This window comes from Ceraceosorus guamensis (assembly GCF_003144195.1).
Source record: "Ceraceosorus guamensis strain MCA 4658 unplaced genomic scaffold IE81scaffold_69, whole genome shotgun sequence".
Taxonomy (NCBI): Eukaryota; Fungi; Basidiomycota; class Exobasidiomycetes; order Ceraceosorales; family Ceraceosoraceae; genus Ceraceosorus; species Ceraceosorus guamensis.
In genome coordinates, this window is record NW_020290064.1 from 72,992 (window position 1) to 90,751 (window position 17,760).

Genomic DNA, 17,760 nt, shown 5'->3' on the forward strand with positions numbered 1-17,760 from the left:
CTAGAACTATCCTTTTTGCATCAACGCGGACACCAATTCCCCACTTACCGACGCGTCAATTTACGCGCTCGACCGACCGACCGACTTGACGCGTCCACGCGTTCCTTCTTTGCGCGTTGGATGCGAGTCTTGAGTTGTGAGTCTTTCTGACGCGTTTTGCCCTGAGAGGCATCACACGGTTCGAGACGCAGGGCAGGGCAGGGCAGGGCAGGGCAGGGCAGAGCAGGGCAGGGCACCGGCGGGAGCACATTCACGATTCCAACGAGGACTTGGCCTGCGTGTGGCTCAAGGGTGCAGGCAGACCCATTCGGGCCCTGAGCCAAGCTTGTCTTTGACTTGACCAGCATCTCGCATCCCTTCGCTTGGCCACCCACCACCATCCATCCCTTTCTCCAGCCTTCGATTGGTCAAGGTCATCCTTCCGCAGCAACGAACGAATCTACACGATGGTGAGTGCTCATCGCGCTCGCGACGAGGCATCGCATACTGACTTGCCCTCGTCCTCACCTCGCAGTCTCAGCAGCAAGACACTTCTCGCAAGCGTCGTCGCTCACCAACGCGAGGCACGTTGGGTCAAGGTCCTCTGGACGCCTCTTCACCAGCCGACGGACCTAGCGGGGCAGGATTGGGGGCGTTGGCAGCTTCGACTCCAGGAGCTCTTAGCAATCGGTCTAGTCCCCCTCCTTCTAGTCTTCCTCCCTCCAGCCCTCCAGGTGCGGGATTCAGCGACTTTGCTTCGGATGCTGATGAAGCTAATGAAGAGGATGTGATCGACGAAGAGAATGATGCGCGTGCACTCGGAGATGACGAGGACGACGAAGAGGGGGAAGACCTATTTGCTGAAGGAATGGAAGAGTGAGTAGCAGCAGCAGCAGCAGCAGCAGCAGCAGCAGCAGCAGCAGGCCAATAGAGGTCAGCTAGATGCAAGACTGACAAATTCATCCCTACTTGACGGCGTGGCAGTGATTATAATGGCAATGCCGCCTTGGATGCTTATGACCCCAAGGACATCGACGACGATGTCTCGGTCGACGAGATGGACCCTCAAGCGCGTCGCGTAGCCGAGCTCAAGATGGCTCGCCGTGATCGTCAAGAGCGCGCAGCAGCCGGAGCAGGTGCTCGTCGATCTCGCGCGCCTGCATTTTTGCAGTCGGACGACGAGGACGAGGATCGAGACGTGGTGGCAGGAGGTCGTCGTAGACGTCATTACGATGAGCGCATGGAAGAAGAATTTGATGCTGGAGCTGAAGACTTGCCCCTCGAACAGCTCGGAGACGTCAAGACGGACAGCATCGCCTCTTGGGTCGCTACCGAGAACGTTCGCCGCACGATCGAAAGAGAATTCAGAAATTTCCTGGTCACCTACGTCGACGATAATGGTGTTAGCGTGTACGGCCAACGCATCAAAGTGCTCGGTGAACGTGAGTACTGGATGCAGTCACCTATCTGTTGAAGAGATTGATTGATCGCTTGGTTCATGCACGCAGTCAATTCCGAGTCACTCGAGGTATCTTTCCTGCATCTCGTCGACAGCAAGGCGATCTTGGCCTACTTCTTGGCAAACTCGCCCGCAGCCATGCTTCCTATTTTCGATCAGGTCGCTTTCGACGTCATCATGCTCTACTATCCGCACTACGACCGTATCCATCCCGAAATCCACGTGCGCATCTCCGATCTGCCAACCTCTTCGACTCTTCGCGATCTTCGTCAAGAGCACCTCAATTCGCTTGTGCGCGTGTCCGGCGTCGTGACTCGCCGCACCGGCGTCTTTCCACAACTCAAGTACGTCAAGTTCGACTGTCTCTCGTGCGGCGCTGTTCTCGGTCCCTTCTTTCAGGACGCGAATCAGGAAGTCAAAGTCAGCTATTGCAACAATTGCTCCAAGAGAGGCCCGTTTCAAGTCAACAGCGAGCAGACCGTCTACCGCAATTATCAAAAGATGACTCTGCAAGAGTCGCCCGGTAGTGTGCCTCCTGGAAGGCTGCCCCGACACCGCGAGGTCATCCTCCTTTGGGACTTGATCGACAGCGCAAAACCCGGAGAAGAAGTGGAGGTGACGGGCATCTACCGCAACAATTTCGACGCTGCGCTGAACACCAAGAACGGTTTCCCAGTCTTTGCTACTGTGCTCGAAGCGAACCACATTGCGAAGAGGGACGATGCGTACGCTGCGTTCCGCATGACGGAAGAGGACGAGAGAGCTGTGCGAGCGCTTGCCAGGGACGAGCGCATTGGACGACGTATCTTGAAGAGCGTGGCGCCCAGCATTTATGGTCACGAAGACATCAAGACTGCCATTGCGCTTTCCCTCTTTGGAGGATGCGCCAAGGACGTAGGGGGCAAGCATCGTATCAGAGGAGATATTAATGTGCTTCTTCTTGGTGACCCTGGAACGGCCAAGTCGCAATTCTTAAAATACGTCGAAAAGACTGCGAGCAGAGCAGTCTTCACCACTGGTCAAGGAGCCAGCGCCGTTGGTCTCACTGCTAGCGTCCGCAAAGACCCCGTGACTCACGAGTGGACCCTGGAAGGCGGTGCTCTGGTACTCGCAGACAAGGGCGTTTGCCTCATCGACGAGTTCGACAAGATGAATGATGCTGACAGGTAAGTCAGGATTTGCAAAAATACGTCGATCAGAGCGCGTGTACTGATGTCGACTATATTGGCGCGCGATAGAACATCCATCCACGAGGCGATGGAACAACAAAGCATCTCCATCAGTAAAGCAGGTATCGTCACAACCCTGCAAGCCAGGTGTGCGATCCTCGCCGCTGCCAACCCTACACGTGGTGTGAGTCCTTTCAAAGACGCTGCGAATCTCTAATCACAGTCGCTGATGATCAAAGCTACCTGTCTGGAAATCGCGCAGCGTTACAACCCAACTATTCCGTTTGCGCAGAACGTCGAGCTCACCGAACCCATCTTGTCGCGTTTCGACGTGCTTTGCGTCGTCAAAGACACGGTGGACCCGGTCAAGGACGATATGCTGGCGCGCTTCGTGGTGGGATCGCACTTGCGATCGCACCCTCGCTTCGACGAAGATGTTGACGAGTCGAGAGTGGCGACGTCTCTAGATGCGGACATTATCCCTCAAGATTTGCTGCGCAAGTACATCATGTATGCGCGCGCGCACGTCAGGCCCAAGCTGCACTCGCTCGATCAGGATAGGATGGCGAGGCTTTATGCTGATCTGAGGCGAGAATCCTTGTCGACGGGAAGCTACCCGATCACTGTGAGGCACCTGGAGAGCATGATCAGGATGGCAGAAGCGAGCGCCAAGATGCACCTGCGCGATTATGTGCGAGCGGACGACATCGACCTGGCCATACGAACGACGGTGGAGAGCTTTGTGAGCGCGCAAAAGATGAGCATCAAGAGGACTTTGGAGAGGGGATTCAGGAAGTACCTGCACAGCAGCAGAGATCACGATGAGCTGCTGGCCTTCTTGCTCGGTGGATTGGTCAAGGATAGAATGAGATTTGCGGCCGTTGCGCAGAGGAGAAGGCATCCTGAAGAGGCTCAAGCTGAAGTGGTGTCGGTGCCGCTCAATGCGCTCGAAAGCAAGGCAAAGGAACTGAACATCTTTGATGTCAGACCTTTCTTGAACTCAAGACTCTTCCAGGCCAACGGATACGCGTTTGACGAGCAGCAGAGAGCGGTGACGAAACGCTTTGGCGCTGTCAGTAGAGGTGCTGAACAGCTGTGATGTCAAACATCGTGTTCTGTGCTGCGCTCGCGTATCCCTCCACCCCCATTTTCCCGCTTCCCCAACTTTTCCCCCGCTCCCTTCTCCCTTCTCCCCCCCCCCCCCCGAGTCTCTGATATCGTCTCCCATTCGTCATGCACATGTCTTCTCGCCGATCCCTTGACTTGTACGCCTTTTCCAGACTCGCTTTGTTCCCCCCCTTTTCCCGCGTGTATCTGATACATCCACGAACACATCACTCGCTTCTTCATCTTTGCTTTTTAGTGCCCCAGCAATGCGCATCCAAATTCTCTGGGCTGCAAGGTGTGGGGGACAGGTGTGGCTGGCCGAGGCTGCTTCGACGGGAGACGAAGCGAGATGAGGCTGAGAGCGGCAAGAGAGCATCTTTTTGGAGGAGGAGGGAGGGAGGAAGGGAAGGGGCGAAGCGCGAGTGCCGGCATGATGCCACCTCGATGGGAATACAGAGTTGGACTTTTTTGGGGGCGCGCGCGCGCGCGCAAAATTCTTGTGCGCACGCACGGATGATGGAATGTTGTGAGAAACGCGAGAGTCGCACCGGTGTGGGCGCAAGAGGCGGCCGTACTTGGCAAGAGGGGTGGGGGGAGGTAGAAAGAGAGAGGGAAAGAGATCGTGTTTCGAGCAGGAATTGACTGCGACTGCGACGGTAAATGGCCGCGTCATTCAATACACCCAGCTCATCCCCCATCCTTTTCTCTTGTTCAGATATTTGCAAATCTAGCTGGCAACCATCCTAGCACGCAAGAGACGTGTGGGGGAAAATCAGGTCAACGATTCTCGATTCGCTATTGGTATGCATTGCTGATGAGCACTTCGTTTCGGCTTGGATTTAGGGGATGTAGGTGAACAGAGCGCCCGTGCATAGAAGCCGCTGCAGAAATCGTATGGTAAAAGCATTGTGCTGGCGATGCTTTGCTCTTGGCCGAGATTCTGGGCTAAGGCCTCGCTGAATCAAATTAGGTCGACATGGCGTGAGAAGTCTTTTCCAGCTCAGCCCTGGAGATTGCGGCAAGGGAGAGGATGGTGGCGCAATGTGTCAGAGAGGGGCACCATGCTCTTGCCGAACAAACCTCCTAGAAAAAAAAAGGACGAGCAAACTCCCACTCACCTCAAGGCTAGACTGAAATCATCCTCCACATCATCATCGTCCCAATTATCCTCCCACAGATGATCAGCCCCGCCAGTCTGAGAACCAGTGGCGCCTCGCTCGCCAATCATGCTCGATCCTGCTGCTCCTGCCGCGCCCGATGGAGTGGTGTTGGAACCAATGTGGGACAAGGAGGTGGCCGAGTCTTGCCAGTCTGTGTGAGGCAACGAGACAAAGGCGCGTTTAGCGATGTTGCGCGGCAGGGCTGAGACCATGCGAAAGCTTGGCATTACAAAGTGGCGCTGTGAAGAGGGTGCCGAGACCTGCGATTGCTGGCCCACCAGAAAGGGTGCTGCGTCCCCTCGAGCATGGTCTGCTTCGTGCTCCGCCACACATCACGAACTCCCTCTCCCCCCCCCTCCCCCCCCCCCCCAACCTAAACTCTTTCTTCATACGCGCATTTTACCAAGATGCTCGATCAGAATTCTGCGATGGCTAGCTAGCTGCCCCTTGCCCGTTTCCCACTCCATCCGCCTTCGTCTCCAATCTCCACCGACTCGCCCTTGCGACTCACCGTGAGCTTCAAACTCTTCGAATTCATCGTCCTCCTCCAACACACCATGTCCAGGCAGCTCGTTATTCTGACCCTGATCACCTTGGGCTTGTGTCTGAGTTTGGACTTGCGCTTGAGCTCCACCTGCAGGCACGTTGGATCCTGAAGGGTTGTTCGATGACATTTTGGGCCAGTTGGTCCTGCAGCTTTTGGAGCTATCTATCGTCTGTGCGGATTAGAGATTGCGCGTGCGCTGATCGTCTCTCTTAAATATCGCTCTTGGATCTTGATGGTAGAGGCAGCAGAGGGACAGTGGTGGCGAGTGTGCAAGTTGAAGATCGAGAGGCAAGATTGGTCGCCTAGCTGTGGACAAAAGTCCAGCATGACTCGTGACTCTCTCGAAGCAGCCATCGCATGCATACACGACCGATTGAACGCGCGTCGGATGGGGGAGCTATGCATGCAAGCAGGCAGACGCGACGTAGCAGCATCACAAGCAGCGCACCGTGCGCGGGCGGGCGACGAACAACCTCTCACGCAGTCGGCTTTGTTCGGCCGATGACGATGGGCCACATCGAACGAAATCGACATCAATTCACGATTAAGTCACGAGTCGCCGCACTCTTGACTCTGACTGACTCGAGACTCTGACGCCAGAACTCGCGACGTCCAAGATTCAACTCCTGACAGGAATCGTCCGCGGGTTGGATAATCGTGGTGAATTTGCCATGCGCTTATCGCCACCTGTGACGAATTGATCATCGCCAGTCAGAGTCACAGTTGTAGGTCAAGACTGAATCAAGATGTGGACTGCGGACTCGTGGACATGGGGCAAACTTCACCTCTACGTCTGCCGATGGAGTTATCGTGACCATGCGCTGGCGTATCAGGCGTGTCTCGTCGCTCGCCTCGCAATCACCGAATCCGTGACTAAGCTTGAAGCTTGAACGAGTGACCGTGGCACGTTGCAAGGCGATTAGATCGATGACGACAGGATCAAGTGCATGGTAAAAGATCAAAGCGCTCGACCTAACCTCCAAAATCAATATCGAGAGAATCGGATTGAAACGACGATGATCCACGTGCGGACGGAGCGCAACAAGTCAAGAGTGCGGGACACGGCTGTATCTTGTCCCTTCAACTCGCGCCAAATCCAACGATATTTGACAAAAGCTCAATCAAAAGACCCACGAGTCGCAGAAACTTGGTTCAGCATCACCAACAGCACAACACAGCGATACGAGCCCAAGTAGCAAGCAAAGAGATGCAGAGGAAGAGAGGGAGAGAGGGAGGGAGTGAGACTTGCGTCATGCGATGCAATGACAGCTGTTGAGAAATGAGCTCGCGAAAAAGAGAACTTTCGACTTGTTGGACGCAACACCTTGACTGGGCATCGTCACTGAGTGACGGAAATCATCCATGCTTGCCACGCACGCTCCTTCTGGCTTTTGAGCAATCGTGAGCTTGGCGAGATGCAGAATTCAATTTCGCACCCTTTTCTGCGCCAAGCAGGCGTCTTTCACAAGCTGACGAAGCCGTCTCACCCTCGTGCAGCTCGGCACTTCATCTTCTTTTCTTATATCCAATCTTTTTCTGCGAGTGCCCAACACGGGAGAATGGCAGATCGGTTGGATATGCCATTCAATTTGTGGGCGCATCTTCAACGTGTGGAACGCGAGAGAGTACAGTCGAGTTCCACGTCGCCCACTTGGCCTGATCCAGCCAAGCCGGGTCGTCCATCACCATGCAGCTTGCCCAAAGCTTCCTCCCTCTGATCACAGACCGACGCCGTCATCTCGCAGTGGCGAGGTTTTCACAGGAGGTATTGGACTATTGAGCCACCGTCAAGACGCTTATATTGTCCCCCTTGAGCAAGATTCTCCCTGATTTGAGGTTGCGGGGAGATGGCGTCAGTCGAGAAAGCGAGACGGTAAGCGAAGGTACTGGATCGGCCAGTCGACTGTTCGCAGAGTCGTTGTACCTCCGAGCCCAACCCAGCTCTGGCTGACCAGTCGCAGATTTGATAGCGAGTGTGCGCGGTCGCCCCATGCACCTCTCGTCTTTTCCCAAACATCTACCAACATATTTGGCCACACGTGACGGCATGAGTCCCTGTGTCTCTCCCCTTGCATTCCCGATGTCCCTCCACCCACGAACAAGGTGGCTTTTTGCCGAGTCTTGTATCTCACCTAATTCGGCTCTTTGACCCGCCTTTTCTTTTCTGATGTGCACCTCTTCCGCCTCTGCCAATGTCACGTTCATAAATTCGTCGAAGCCCTGATGGTGGATGGATGGAGGATCGAGGATTGAAGATAAGAACAGTTCAACTACGTCGAACGCGGCTCCTCACGAGCACCAGACACACGAGCGCCCGTGCACCGGGAGAGTTACCCCTGAACTACTCACGATAATGACACCTTCCAACTTGAAGTCCAAATTATCGTACAGCCAAATCGAAACGCGCGTCTTTTGTTGGAGGAACTTGAAAATGACATTGATGGGTTGCACCATCACCCTCTGTTGCCGACTACCCATCTTTGAAAGAGTGTCTCGTGCGCAAAGACGAGGTTAGAGATGAGTGTATGCTGGGGTGGATGGGACGCTCAGAGCGAATCGGTTGGTGGAAAATGACGATGGACACGTGGGGGTTCCACTGATGCTGTATGGAGACCCACGACTGCACTGTCACGCTTATGACCCTTCCCTTGCTCGTGAAGATGATACCGAACTTGCTATGCTGCGTTCTTCAGGAGGCCAAGGCTTCTCGACTTGCAGGAAGGCGCTGTGGACGTTCCGTGTGAATGCAAGGCCTCAAGTAGCAGCCTGCCTCGCGACGATGAAGGCGGGGAAGCTGCTCTTCAAGCCGCAAATTCGGTAAATGCTATGAGACTCGGTGATGCCTTTCAGAGGTCCGCGCAAAGAGCAGTGGGAAGATTGGGATGGTGAGATGCAAGGTGGTAGCGAAGAAACTTGACTCAAGCACAATTTAGGCTTCTTGCAGGCGCATGACATCGCCAGAAGCGTGTACGGTGGTACAGTAGCACTTAAGTGGGACGCGTAAAGGTTTGGCACCGCCTGAATTTTGGGCGCGCTCAGCCATGCATACAAAGCCAGCCATTACGACAACTCGTGCCCTTCGACCGACTGCGCTTCACTTCGCCACCATCAACCCATAGTCTTGCAATCGCCCCTTCATCTGTCATCTCTCCCAAGGTACACGCCCACATTCTTGCGACGGAATCTCGGATCATGAGCACTGGGATCGCTTCCAGCAGCACGCCTACCGATACTCAACTGTCTCGCGAGGAAGAGCTGAGGAATCGACTTGCTGATCGATCTCGAGGTCGAGATGTTCGTGTGAATGGGCATCCCAGCAGGCGCAACCCTGACGATGGGCGACAGAGAGAGTCCTCGAGAGAGCGTGGAGGTGGAGTTCGAGGGGAGGGAGATCAACGCGATGAGTTGGACGATCGGCGCGGCTGGTCACGAGGCGAGAGAGAAAGGCCCTCGTATGGAGAAGGAGAGGAGCAAAGGTCTCATGGGCGTCGATACGACGAACCGCTACCGCAAGGGATGGATCCGCGCGTTCCACCTCCACGCGAAGATTCTTCAGGCTGGGCCGCCGCACCTCGTGCTGATGAAGGCTATCGATATGGCCAGAGGTCCGGGCATCTTCCACCTCCAGGGTTCGGACCTCCCCCAGGCTTTGGCCCTCCTCCGGGATACCACGAACGTCCTCCTCCTCCTGGCTTTGCTCCGCATCCGTCTCATCACGGCTGGAACGGAGCTCCACCGCCTCGTTTTGATGGTAGACCTGAAGCTTATTCGCAAGACTTGGCACCACCTAGGGAGGGTGCCCCCCCTCCAGGTGCCTGGGGCAGGAGAGGTCAAGGCGGTCCGCCCGTGAGCGACAAAGGGTACTTCGAAAGGTGAGTTGGTAAATGTGCATTGAGAGCATAGGGCAAGTAGTTGACAAGAACCACCCACGCAACTCACAACAGTCGAAATGAAGAGCGAAAGAAGAGCACATTGTCTATTTGGCCGCCTTCTCCTCGCTCTCCATTGCGCGAAAAAGCAAGCAAAAGAGACAAGCACGACTCTTCAAAGCACAAGTCGAGCCGTGACAAGGATCATAAACACAGATCCAGCAGCCGTAAGCACCATCGATCGAGCTCTGGCAGAAAGAGAAGGTACGACACGTCGGAAGATGAAAGCTCAGACTTGGAGGAAGAGAGGCGAAGAAGACGAAAAGAAAAGGAGACGAAGCATCGTCATCGGCGCCGAGATGACAGTGAGGACGAAGAACAGCGAAGTGAGAGGAAGGCGCGTAAACGGTCCGAGCGTTCCCACTCCGAAACAAGGCTCGAAGAGAAGAGAGCGGCGTCGAGCGGATCAGCCAGCGCCGTGGAGACGGATGGAAAAGCGCTGGCTCGCGTCACACTTGAAGGAGATGCTTCTCCAGCTGCGGCAGGGGGGCGACGAGTGCAGCCACGCATCGGACCTGCTCTGCCTCAATCCAGCGCAGCGGTGGAGGAAGAAGCGCTAGCGCAAGCTTCTAATTCCAAAGGCATGGGCAAAGAGTATGGGCGAGCTCTATTGCCAGGCGAAGGGACGGCCATGGCGGCGTACGCAGCCGAGGGCAAGCGTATTCCTAGAAGAGGAGAGATTGGTTTGGAAAGCGAGCAGATTGAAAAGTTTGAGAATGCTGGATTCGTCATGAGCGGAAGTCGACATAAGCGCATGAACGCGGTCAGGATGAGAAAGGAGAATCAGGTCATTAGCGCAGAGGAGAAGAGGGGCATCCTGAAGTTGCAGGCGGAAGAGAATGCGAAGAAGGAACAGGCGATTAGAGAACAGGTACGTTCCATCCACCCGTCCTGTTCTGGCAAACGCGGTGGAAGAGAGCGCATGCTTACTCATGACGCCGTTCACTTGATTTGCAGTTCAAGGATATGCTTGACTCTATGGGAGGCAGCGCACCCAGATGAACAGCCGCCCTCGGCTTTACGCTACCTTTCTGCGATTCTTTTGTGAAGACGGAAGCACGCTCGTGTGTCTCCTCCTGAAGGCTCGACCTGGTTGAATGTATGCTGCGCAGGGGAGAATCTCCTCGCGTGCAAATGATTCGCACTTCGCTGCTGCAGATGGACGCTGTGTGATGATGACTTCGCAACACACGATGTGCGCTTCTGGATGTTTGACCAGCTCCCATGGTTTTTTGCTTCTTGTCTCCGCGGCGAGACGGCGCGACGCGTGCTTGACGCGTTCCAAATTGACACGCGAAACGCGCGTTGGAGGGGAGGCCTGCTGTGTGCTGCATATCGCCTTGCATCCTCGCAAAGGCTCTCTGTTCGTGTCGTTCTTGCTTGATGCCCTCGTCCTCGCCAGAATTGGAGAACATACGGCTCTCCGCACACCCGCAATGGTCCGAGCCCATACAAGAGCTGGCTACACGATCCTAGCTGCTTTCTTCCATCATGGCGACCGTTGCAGCGACCCCTCGACCTTCCAAGCGGCCACGCACGACGAGCAAGGCGCTCACGCTTGATCAGCTGCCGAACGACCCTGCAGAGCTTCAGAGCAAGCTGCTCGAGCTCTCTGGCAATGTCCTGTCAGAAGCGCTGGAGATGTTGCTCAAGGTGAGCGTCTACAATGTTTGGGCAAACAGACGCTGTGGGCCTGTTCGCGACTCAACCAGCACCCCTGCTATCCACCTCGCCAATGTAGCACGCTAGGGAAACAAGCAATCAGACCCCGGTCGGCGAGGTGCTGCTCAGTGCAGCCACCGAAGCGCTCTACCGCGCTTCGTCCAACGCACATCCGTCTGCCACAGCCAAACGACAGAAGCAAGAAGCGACGAGGTCGCCCAGGCGATGTGGAACGTTCAACGACGGCACGTTCACCTCCGAGGACTATGCTCAGCTGGTCCGATGCGACACTTACCGCGTAGATGCTCTGTCATTGGTTTGGAGAGAACTTCCGACGCAGGACAAAAGTCGATGCGCCAGCAAGACTCTCGCAAGCGTCAAAGCTACCGAACTTCATCAGGATGCTGCTCGGCTTGCTAGAGCAGCGCTGCAACTATTGCCAGACGAACCAAAGGCATATCATAGAGCTGCTGAAGCGCTGAGAGCTTGTGGGCAAGCACAGCAGGCTTTGAAAGCGATCGAGAAGTCTCCCAGATATTCGCCGAGGGACGGGTCGTCTTGGGACTATGCATTCACCCAACTGCAAGCACGACTAGATGGACCGGCGGTGAACCTGCTTTCGGTGAGGATTCGCGCATTCTTGACGCTTCATGAAGCACTTGTGCGTCGCCTGTAATCTAGCAACATTTCATCTTACCTTTCCGCCTCCTCTTTGGGGCAGGACGACACCCTGTCCGCAATCTTCGCTCAACTCCCGCGGCGAACTCTCAACATCATCGGCGAGGTTTGTCCACGCTGGCGCTCCGTCGTCGCAACACCAGAATTGTCTCGTCACCTCACCGTAGACTTGGACAATCGGGACTGGCGCAAAGCTGCATTGCGGGAATGTCGGGCTGCAGAGCACCGCGTCAAAACTTGGATCATTGAGCCCTCGAAGAATAAAGCTGCGGCCGAGCTCTTAAAATTGGCTGGCGAGCAGGAAAGAGCTGCTTTGAAAGGCTTCTTTCACCTTCATTCTTCGATCGCTAAGAGCGGCGCTATGGCTTGCTTGAACGAAACGCACGACTTCATCAGGTGGGCTTGCGAAGCGCCTCATCTGCAACACCTCGTCTTGCCCGAAGGATCGCTGGCAGCGCGCGAGTGCACGCGGAAGACGGCCGTGGAGTTTAGGTGCAGGGTGCACGACAGTCACATTCCCGAATGCGCCTCGACTTTCAAGGATTATCTGGATTGGTATTCTTGCGATCTGCCGGTCTTACCCGCAAGCCTTTCAGCGCGTGCCTTGAAGACGTTGGTCGTTCCGGAATTTCATATTTGGGAGCCGAAAACGTGGGCATCGCTGGAACATTCGCTGCGACATCTCCGAGTCTACAAGAATGGTTTGCTCTGCGCTTTGATGGATGTGCTCTACCGAACGTGTAAGACTTTGGAGACGCTCAACTGGTGCTTCGTGGAAGATGCTGGCCTCATGTCGAGGATCATGGAGACATGCCACTATCCTCCGGACATGCGTGTGCCGGCGGCGTGTCCGCAGCTGCGATATCTTCGCCTTACTAGTCCGCCCGGCTACGGAAGGGCTCCGCTCGAGTGGTACAGTCTCAAAGAATGCTCTTTCCCCGCTTTGGAGGTCGTCGACATACAGCTCGGGCAACAGCACATGCTTCCTCTTTCTAACCTGCCCTCTTTGCGCGTCTTGCACATTCAAGCAGCTCCCAGCAAGGCCGATGCCATTCGACCTTGGGAAGATCTCAAGGTTGTGGAGAGACTTTTGCATGGATGGCCCGAGCAGCCGCCCACCTGGCTAGGCGCTGCCGAGGTTGTTGTTCACGATATCGGCGTTGCTGAGCTGGTCGACTTGTTCGACACGACGCGCGATCATTATTTGCCGAGGATGATCTCCTCCATAGTCATATGTGCATCGATCCACGATGGATTCGCGCTTCGTGCTGATGGTGCAAGTCGCACAGCAGCACCGTGCTGGTCTGCAGAAGGCTGGGTAGGCTTCTTGCGTCGATGGGTGGCGCTTCGTTTCGCAATGCATCGACAAGCTCCCAAAAATGTCATCGACTACATTTGCGATTTCGACAATCCACTTCCACTCAACAAGCCAGCTGTTCAGGTGGAGAAGAAGCAAAGCGGTAGTCCCTTTTCGCGCAACACTTCCGCCTCGAACATCACGGCGACTGTGGGACAGATTTTGCAAAAGTCGCGCATCCGGCTGCTAGAAGTCTGGCAGTACTTGGACCCTTCTTGCGACCCTGCAGCTTCTACACCGCAGGGCGTCCGAGGTGACGCTGCGCCCTTGCGTACCGTGTACTTGGCCCAGAGCGAGCTGAATCAGATCCGCAACGAGGAGCGCTGGTTCAACGAGCATGGCGTCGAATTCGTCCTGATGAAGCCCACAGCGAATGCAGCCTAGGCGTATTCAAGCGGGCCTAGAATGATTGCGCATTTGGCTGCCGAGAGCGCGTTGATGCCTCAGACGAGGACTCATGCCGGAACGGGTCGAAATTTTGCCCGATCGAAAGTTCCCAGCCATTACCCCTCCCCACCCTTACCTTTGCGTGTAACCCAATCAGCCCTCATACCAAGACTGCTTGTATTTGCGAATACATGCCATATGATACCAAGTGCACGCGCAGCGCATGGCGTGACCCCAGCAGACGGGCATTCTGAGCAGGACGACTGTGCACAATTTGAAAGGAGTCGTCGATTGAGAATTGAATGTACATCTATCCAACACCGAGAACAGTTTGGGGGGTGGGGAGGGGTTTTCTTACGCCTGCCACATGATGGATATGGGAATGGATCACGCAGGTGTAAGCTTTCGAAATGATTCGGGGCAACGAAGAGCCAGCAAAATGTCGTACTCACGTAGCCCACGAATTCATAGTCGATCCCCTCGGCTTTCAAAGCTGCCTTTTTCTTCTCTTGCCTATCGAGCAGCTTCCTCTCGACCTCTGCTCGCTGCTCCGCATTTCGAGGCTGGAAAGAGTGTGGCAAGGGGAGCAGAGTCAGCGACAGAGATGGCAAGCTGCGTTCGGTTTGGTGTGTGCCAAGGGGGCCACACATCCCAAACTCACCTTGTCGTGCTGCACCCTGGCCAACCTATCTCTTGGGATCTTTCTAAAAGTGCGATTTGCCCCGATCCACATGGAAGGATGAACCCTAGCAGCAGGCACCTGTCTAACTTGCAACAACCTTCCCTCGATCAGATAGTTATCCATCGTCTCCTGAACAATCTTTGCCACTTCGCCATCCTCAAACTCTACAAACGCATAATGCTTTGAAGCGCCCGTCCTCTTATTCCTCGACAATCTCAACCTGTTCACTTTTCCAAATTGTTCCAAGTAAGATCTCAATGCTGGTTCGATGAAGTGTTTGGGAAGTCGACCAAAGTAGAGCACGGAAGGGATGGATGCGATGGAGCTTCCTTTGAGGTTCTTTTTGCGCGCTACCGCATCCAATCTCGCTTTGACGTCTGCATCTTGTTTGCTGCTAGGCAACCTGACCAGCTCGCCCACAGCCAGCGATTTGTCCAACACCTCCTCCTCCTCTTCCTCCTCTGAATCGTCCGAGTCGCTCTCCAATCCAGACTCGCTAGCGCTCACTGATAAACCTCTCAAGATGGTCTCGTCACCTCCCGCATCTACCTCCGAGTCCTCGGCGTCTTCTTCGTCAGAGATGACCAGTTCAGAAGCTACGAGGGGCGATTTGCTCTTGCTCTTGAGGGACTGTGATTGTTTCTTTGGTCTGGTAGATGATTCTTGCCCATCCGATCTGGTGCGCTTCTTGCCTCCACTCGTCTCTGTCGTCCCTTTGATCATCTTTCGACTCTGGCCCTCGCTCCATCCATTCGTTCCAACATCCTTCGACACCTCTTTCGCTTTGCGCGCAGCTTCGCTAGGTTTTGCAAGTCTAGCTTTAGGTTTCGCTTCGGCGTCCAAGTTTTTATCTTTTTTTGCAGTCGTAGCCTTGCGTTGGATTGTAGCGGGAGAGGAAGAAGAGCTGCTGGCGTCTGTGGAAGATGTTTTGCCCTTGCCCTTGCCTTTCAGAGTGGAAGAGGTCGGCTCGGTGGTCGTCACCTTGGCGCCCTTGCGCGTAGGTCTGGCTGCTGAGGGCATCTTGACGCCGTGCAAGTTAGTGGGGCAGGGCTTGATTTCTCACTCGGCGCGAGCTGATTTGATCAGGCAAAAGTGTGCGTCTCAAAAGTTCCAGGTGGCGAAGAAATGACAGAGCAAGTAGCGGGCACTACTTTGAACCGATGATTGTGGAAGAGGGAATAATGGTCAGGACAGATGGGTAGAGGAAGAGGCAGTAGCAGCAATCTCTCACACTGTGGGACTGCACTTGCGAAGGCGCACTCGCGATTCGTGAGTTCTGATGAAGTTTGCGCGGAAGCTGAAGAAATTACAAAAATTGGATTGAGATTGCACGTCACGTGACATTGTCATCAATTTGAATGCGATTCAGAGAAGCCGCTTGTTTGGCAGCACCGCTCACCAGATTCGTGATTCTTGATTCGACATCCACACTCATCAGACAGACAGACTATACTCTCTTCTTCTGACTCTTGAGCATTCAATTCCAAATTGTGATTGCTTCCACTTGATCGCCTTGACTCGCACTCAATTTGAAGGGCACACGACGTTGGCTGCGATTCAGCAATGCCGAGTCGAGTCGAGTCGAGTCGAGTCGAGTCGGACGAAAGCAATCCAAAAGACTCTCTTTCCCGTATTCTCCACCCTTCCTCTGCACTCAGACTGGCAAATATGCGCAGCAATCAACAGATGAACAAAGCAACGGCGCACCTCGTCGCTCGGTCATCGTGATTGGGGCTGAAAAAGAGTCATCAATCAGAGTTCTCGAATCTCGTGTGTGCTTCCGCATACCAAATCGTGCAGGCAAGCAAGGAACGCGCAGCAAAGCTTCCACCGCTCCTTCTCCAGCGCCTCGTGCATCATTGCCAACGCGAATTGGGCCCTGGCGATCGCCGAGTTACCCTCGTCCTTCAACCCTTGCGACGATTGTGGATAAATTACGCGACTCGGACGCGAGGATCCTTTCACGCCATCCATTGATGCGCAACATCGACGAGTCAGTATTCGAGCTTTGGAAGATGAATTGACACGGTCGAGATGACTACTGTACATGGAAGTAGATGAGAGGGCGAGCCTTGGGCAAAGGAAAAAAAAAAAGACAACAAGAATCCTTAAGCAAGCATTCAAATTGACTTGGCGAACAGGGCGAGACGGACGTGAGAGTATTCACGTGATTCTAGACCTGCACATTGAGTTTCTGTCGAATGACCGACATGTACTCTCCTGCGACGCGACACGCGGTTCGGATGCTCGCGGGTCAGTCGATGCGACGGAAAGGGCGTGCTGGGTCCACTCTAGACAAGGACACTCACGTGCTCGAGCCTTGATCACCTCGCTCTCCTGCTTCATGTACGCTACGTGAGCGTCGTATGCGCGCATCAAGTCGGTGTACTGCGACGTTCAAGCATGGGGCATATCGGTATGAGCACAGCACACGCAGCAGTGAAACTGGCCCAGCTCATCCCGCGCAACTCACCTCCTTCTCGTACGCGTCAGCCTCTTGCACTTTGCCCTTTTCCTCCTCTGACCTCTTGCCCTTCTCCTTCGAAAGTCGATCAAATTCAGCCTCGACCTCCAAAGCTCTCTTCTTCTCCTCCGCTCTTCTCGTCTCGATGCTCTTGTTGAGCCTCTCGATGCGCTGCGTCAGGCTGGCCAATCGTCTAGCCACCAAGTCCTTCTTCAGCTCGATCTCGTCCCTCGCTCTCTGATTATCCGCAAAAGTAGCCAACGCATGATCCCTAGCCGCTTCTTCCTGCGCATACTTTTGCGTCTGTTCCAGCACTCTCTGCAACAGACCCTGCGCCGATTTCGTCTCCGTCTCTACACCCTGCAACACCTTTTGCTTCTCTTGAAGCTCTCGAATCTTGCGCTGACTATCGCCCAAAGACACCTTGTCCTGCTTGTATCGCTCTTCCAACTCTGACAACATCTCTCTCAGCTTGTTGGGTGACTCGATCGCTCGATTCTGGTACCGCCTGATATCGGCAATGGCAGTGTTGAGCTTGAACTGGAGATCTAGCAACTTTTGAGTCAAGTCTCCCTTTTCCGTCTTGAACACGTCGTGCTCTTGCATCAGCGTGCCTTGCTCCTTCTTGAGACCCAACAGCTTGTCGGACAGACGAGCGTTCTCATCCCTCAGCGCAAGCACCTTGGGCTGTTCCGCCGCTCGTTGCTCCCTGTGGGGGTACATTGTCCGCACGATGCTTGTCAGCACGTTGCGCGCGCGCACACACCGCGTGGGAAGGCATCTGATGAGACGCCAAACTCACGTCTGGTTGCGAAGCTCGTTGCGCAGCACATCCACGCTCTTGACCAGATCCTCTCTTCGGTCCAGCAGCTGATCGCCATCCCGAGCCGCATCGTCGAATTCGATGACGCGATCTTGACTGAATCGCCAAAAGTTAGAGAGAGCAGACAGGTGATTCTTGAACCTCTTTGCCGTCGGTTTGGTCAAGTCTGCCATTGCGAAATCTTGAATCGTTGCGTGCGTCATCATTGCTCGACTATCGTGGTGCACGGGGTGGGGCCGGTTTGGCTGCGCGTCAGCAAAAAGAAATGTGTACCTTGCGTGCGCACTGGCCGCTCAAACCTCGACTCACATTTCACGAAAGAGCAACATGTGGTGCACGCCTTCTTCATACAGTTCC

General features: G+C 54.8%; 8 protein-coding genes across 8 annotated transcripts; 3 read left to right on the forward strand and 5 right to left on the reverse strand.

Annotated features, from left to right (window-relative positions):
• The first annotated feature begins 317 nt into the window (after window positions 1-317).
• Window positions 318-3,801, forward strand: IE81DRAFT_316713 (MCM-domain-containing protein). Its single transcript, XM_025512567.1, has 6 exons — window positions 318-449; window positions 515-855; window positions 964-1,421; window positions 1,488-2,604; window positions 2,677-2,791; window positions 2,870-3,801. The coding sequence occupies exons 1-6, from the start codon at window positions 447-449 to the stop codon at window positions 3,704-3,706; spliced, it is 2,871 nt and encodes a 956-aa protein (XP_025367556.1). The 5' UTR covers window positions 318-446; the 3' UTR covers window positions 3,707-3,801.
• A 6-nt stretch (window positions 3,802-3,807) lies between these two features.
• Window positions 3,808-4,467, reverse strand: IE81DRAFT_223447 (hypothetical protein). The gene has a single exon (XM_025511065.1). The coding sequence runs from the start codon at window positions 4,385-4,387 to the stop codon at window positions 3,839-3,841; it is 549 nt and encodes a 182-aa protein (XP_025367557.1). The 5' UTR covers window positions 4,388-4,467; the 3' UTR covers window positions 3,808-3,838.
• A 12-nt stretch (window positions 4,468-4,479) lies between these two features.
• On the reverse strand, window positions 4,480-5,803 carry IE81DRAFT_325630 (hypothetical protein). Its single transcript, XM_025514580.1, has 3 exons — window positions 5,386-5,803; window positions 4,833-5,025; window positions 4,480-4,720 (listed from the first exon to the last, which is right to left on the reverse strand). Exons 1-3 carry the CDS (start codon window positions 5,546-5,548, stop codon window positions 4,681-4,683), a joined length of 396 nt encoding a protein of 131 aa, XP_025367558.1. The 5' UTR covers window positions 5,549-5,803; the 3' UTR covers window positions 4,480-4,680.
• Window positions 5,804-6,854: 1,051 nt separating this feature from the next.
• IE81DRAFT_325632 (Sm-like ribonucleo protein) lies at window positions 6,855-8,320 on the reverse strand. The gene is made up of 3 exons (XM_025514581.1): window positions 7,771-8,320; window positions 7,554-7,641; window positions 6,855-7,247 (listed from the first exon to the last, which is right to left on the reverse strand). The coding sequence occupies exons 1-3, from the start codon at window positions 7,897-7,899 to the stop codon at window positions 7,195-7,197; spliced, it is 270 nt and encodes an 89-aa protein (XP_025367559.1). The 5' UTR covers window positions 7,900-8,320; the 3' UTR covers window positions 6,855-7,194.
• Window positions 8,321-8,518: 198 nt separating this feature from the next.
• IE81DRAFT_342763 (DUF926-domain-containing protein) lies at window positions 8,519-10,493 on the forward strand. The gene is made up of 3 exons (XM_025515713.1): window positions 8,519-9,293; window positions 9,366-10,221; window positions 10,308-10,493. The coding sequence occupies exons 1-3, from the start codon at window positions 8,614-8,616 to the stop codon at window positions 10,350-10,352; spliced, it is 1,581 nt and encodes a 526-aa protein (XP_025367560.1). The 5' UTR covers window positions 8,519-8,613; the 3' UTR covers window positions 10,353-10,493.
• Window positions 10,494-10,746: 253 nt separating this feature from the next.
• IE81DRAFT_325635 (hypothetical protein) lies at window positions 10,747-13,604 on the forward strand. The gene is made up of 3 exons (XM_025514582.1): window positions 10,747-11,003; window positions 11,092-11,634; window positions 11,734-13,604. Exons 1-3 carry the CDS (start codon window positions 10,842-10,844, stop codon window positions 13,429-13,431), a joined length of 2,403 nt encoding a protein of 800 aa, XP_025367561.1. The 5' UTR covers window positions 10,747-10,841; the 3' UTR covers window positions 13,432-13,604.
• IE81DRAFT_305251 (hypothetical protein) lies at window positions 13,580-15,371 on the reverse strand. Its single transcript, XM_025512322.1, has 3 exons — window positions 14,096-15,371; window positions 13,887-13,997; window positions 13,580-13,794 (listed from the first exon to the last, which is right to left on the reverse strand). Exons 1-3 carry the CDS (start codon window positions 15,134-15,136, stop codon window positions 13,789-13,791), a joined length of 1,158 nt encoding a protein of 385 aa, XP_025367562.1. The 5' UTR covers window positions 15,137-15,371; the 3' UTR covers window positions 13,580-13,788.
• Window positions 15,372-15,851: 480 nt separating this feature from the next.
• Window positions 15,852-17,760, reverse strand: IE81DRAFT_325637 (hypothetical protein; the record flags this gene model as incomplete). Its single annotated transcript, XM_025514583.1, has 5 exons — window positions 15,852-16,336; window positions 16,426-16,504; window positions 16,590-17,289; window positions 17,383-17,616; window positions 17,713-17,760. Coding segments are annotated over 5 exons (1,108 nt in total), but the record flags the coding sequence as incomplete, so codon positions are not given.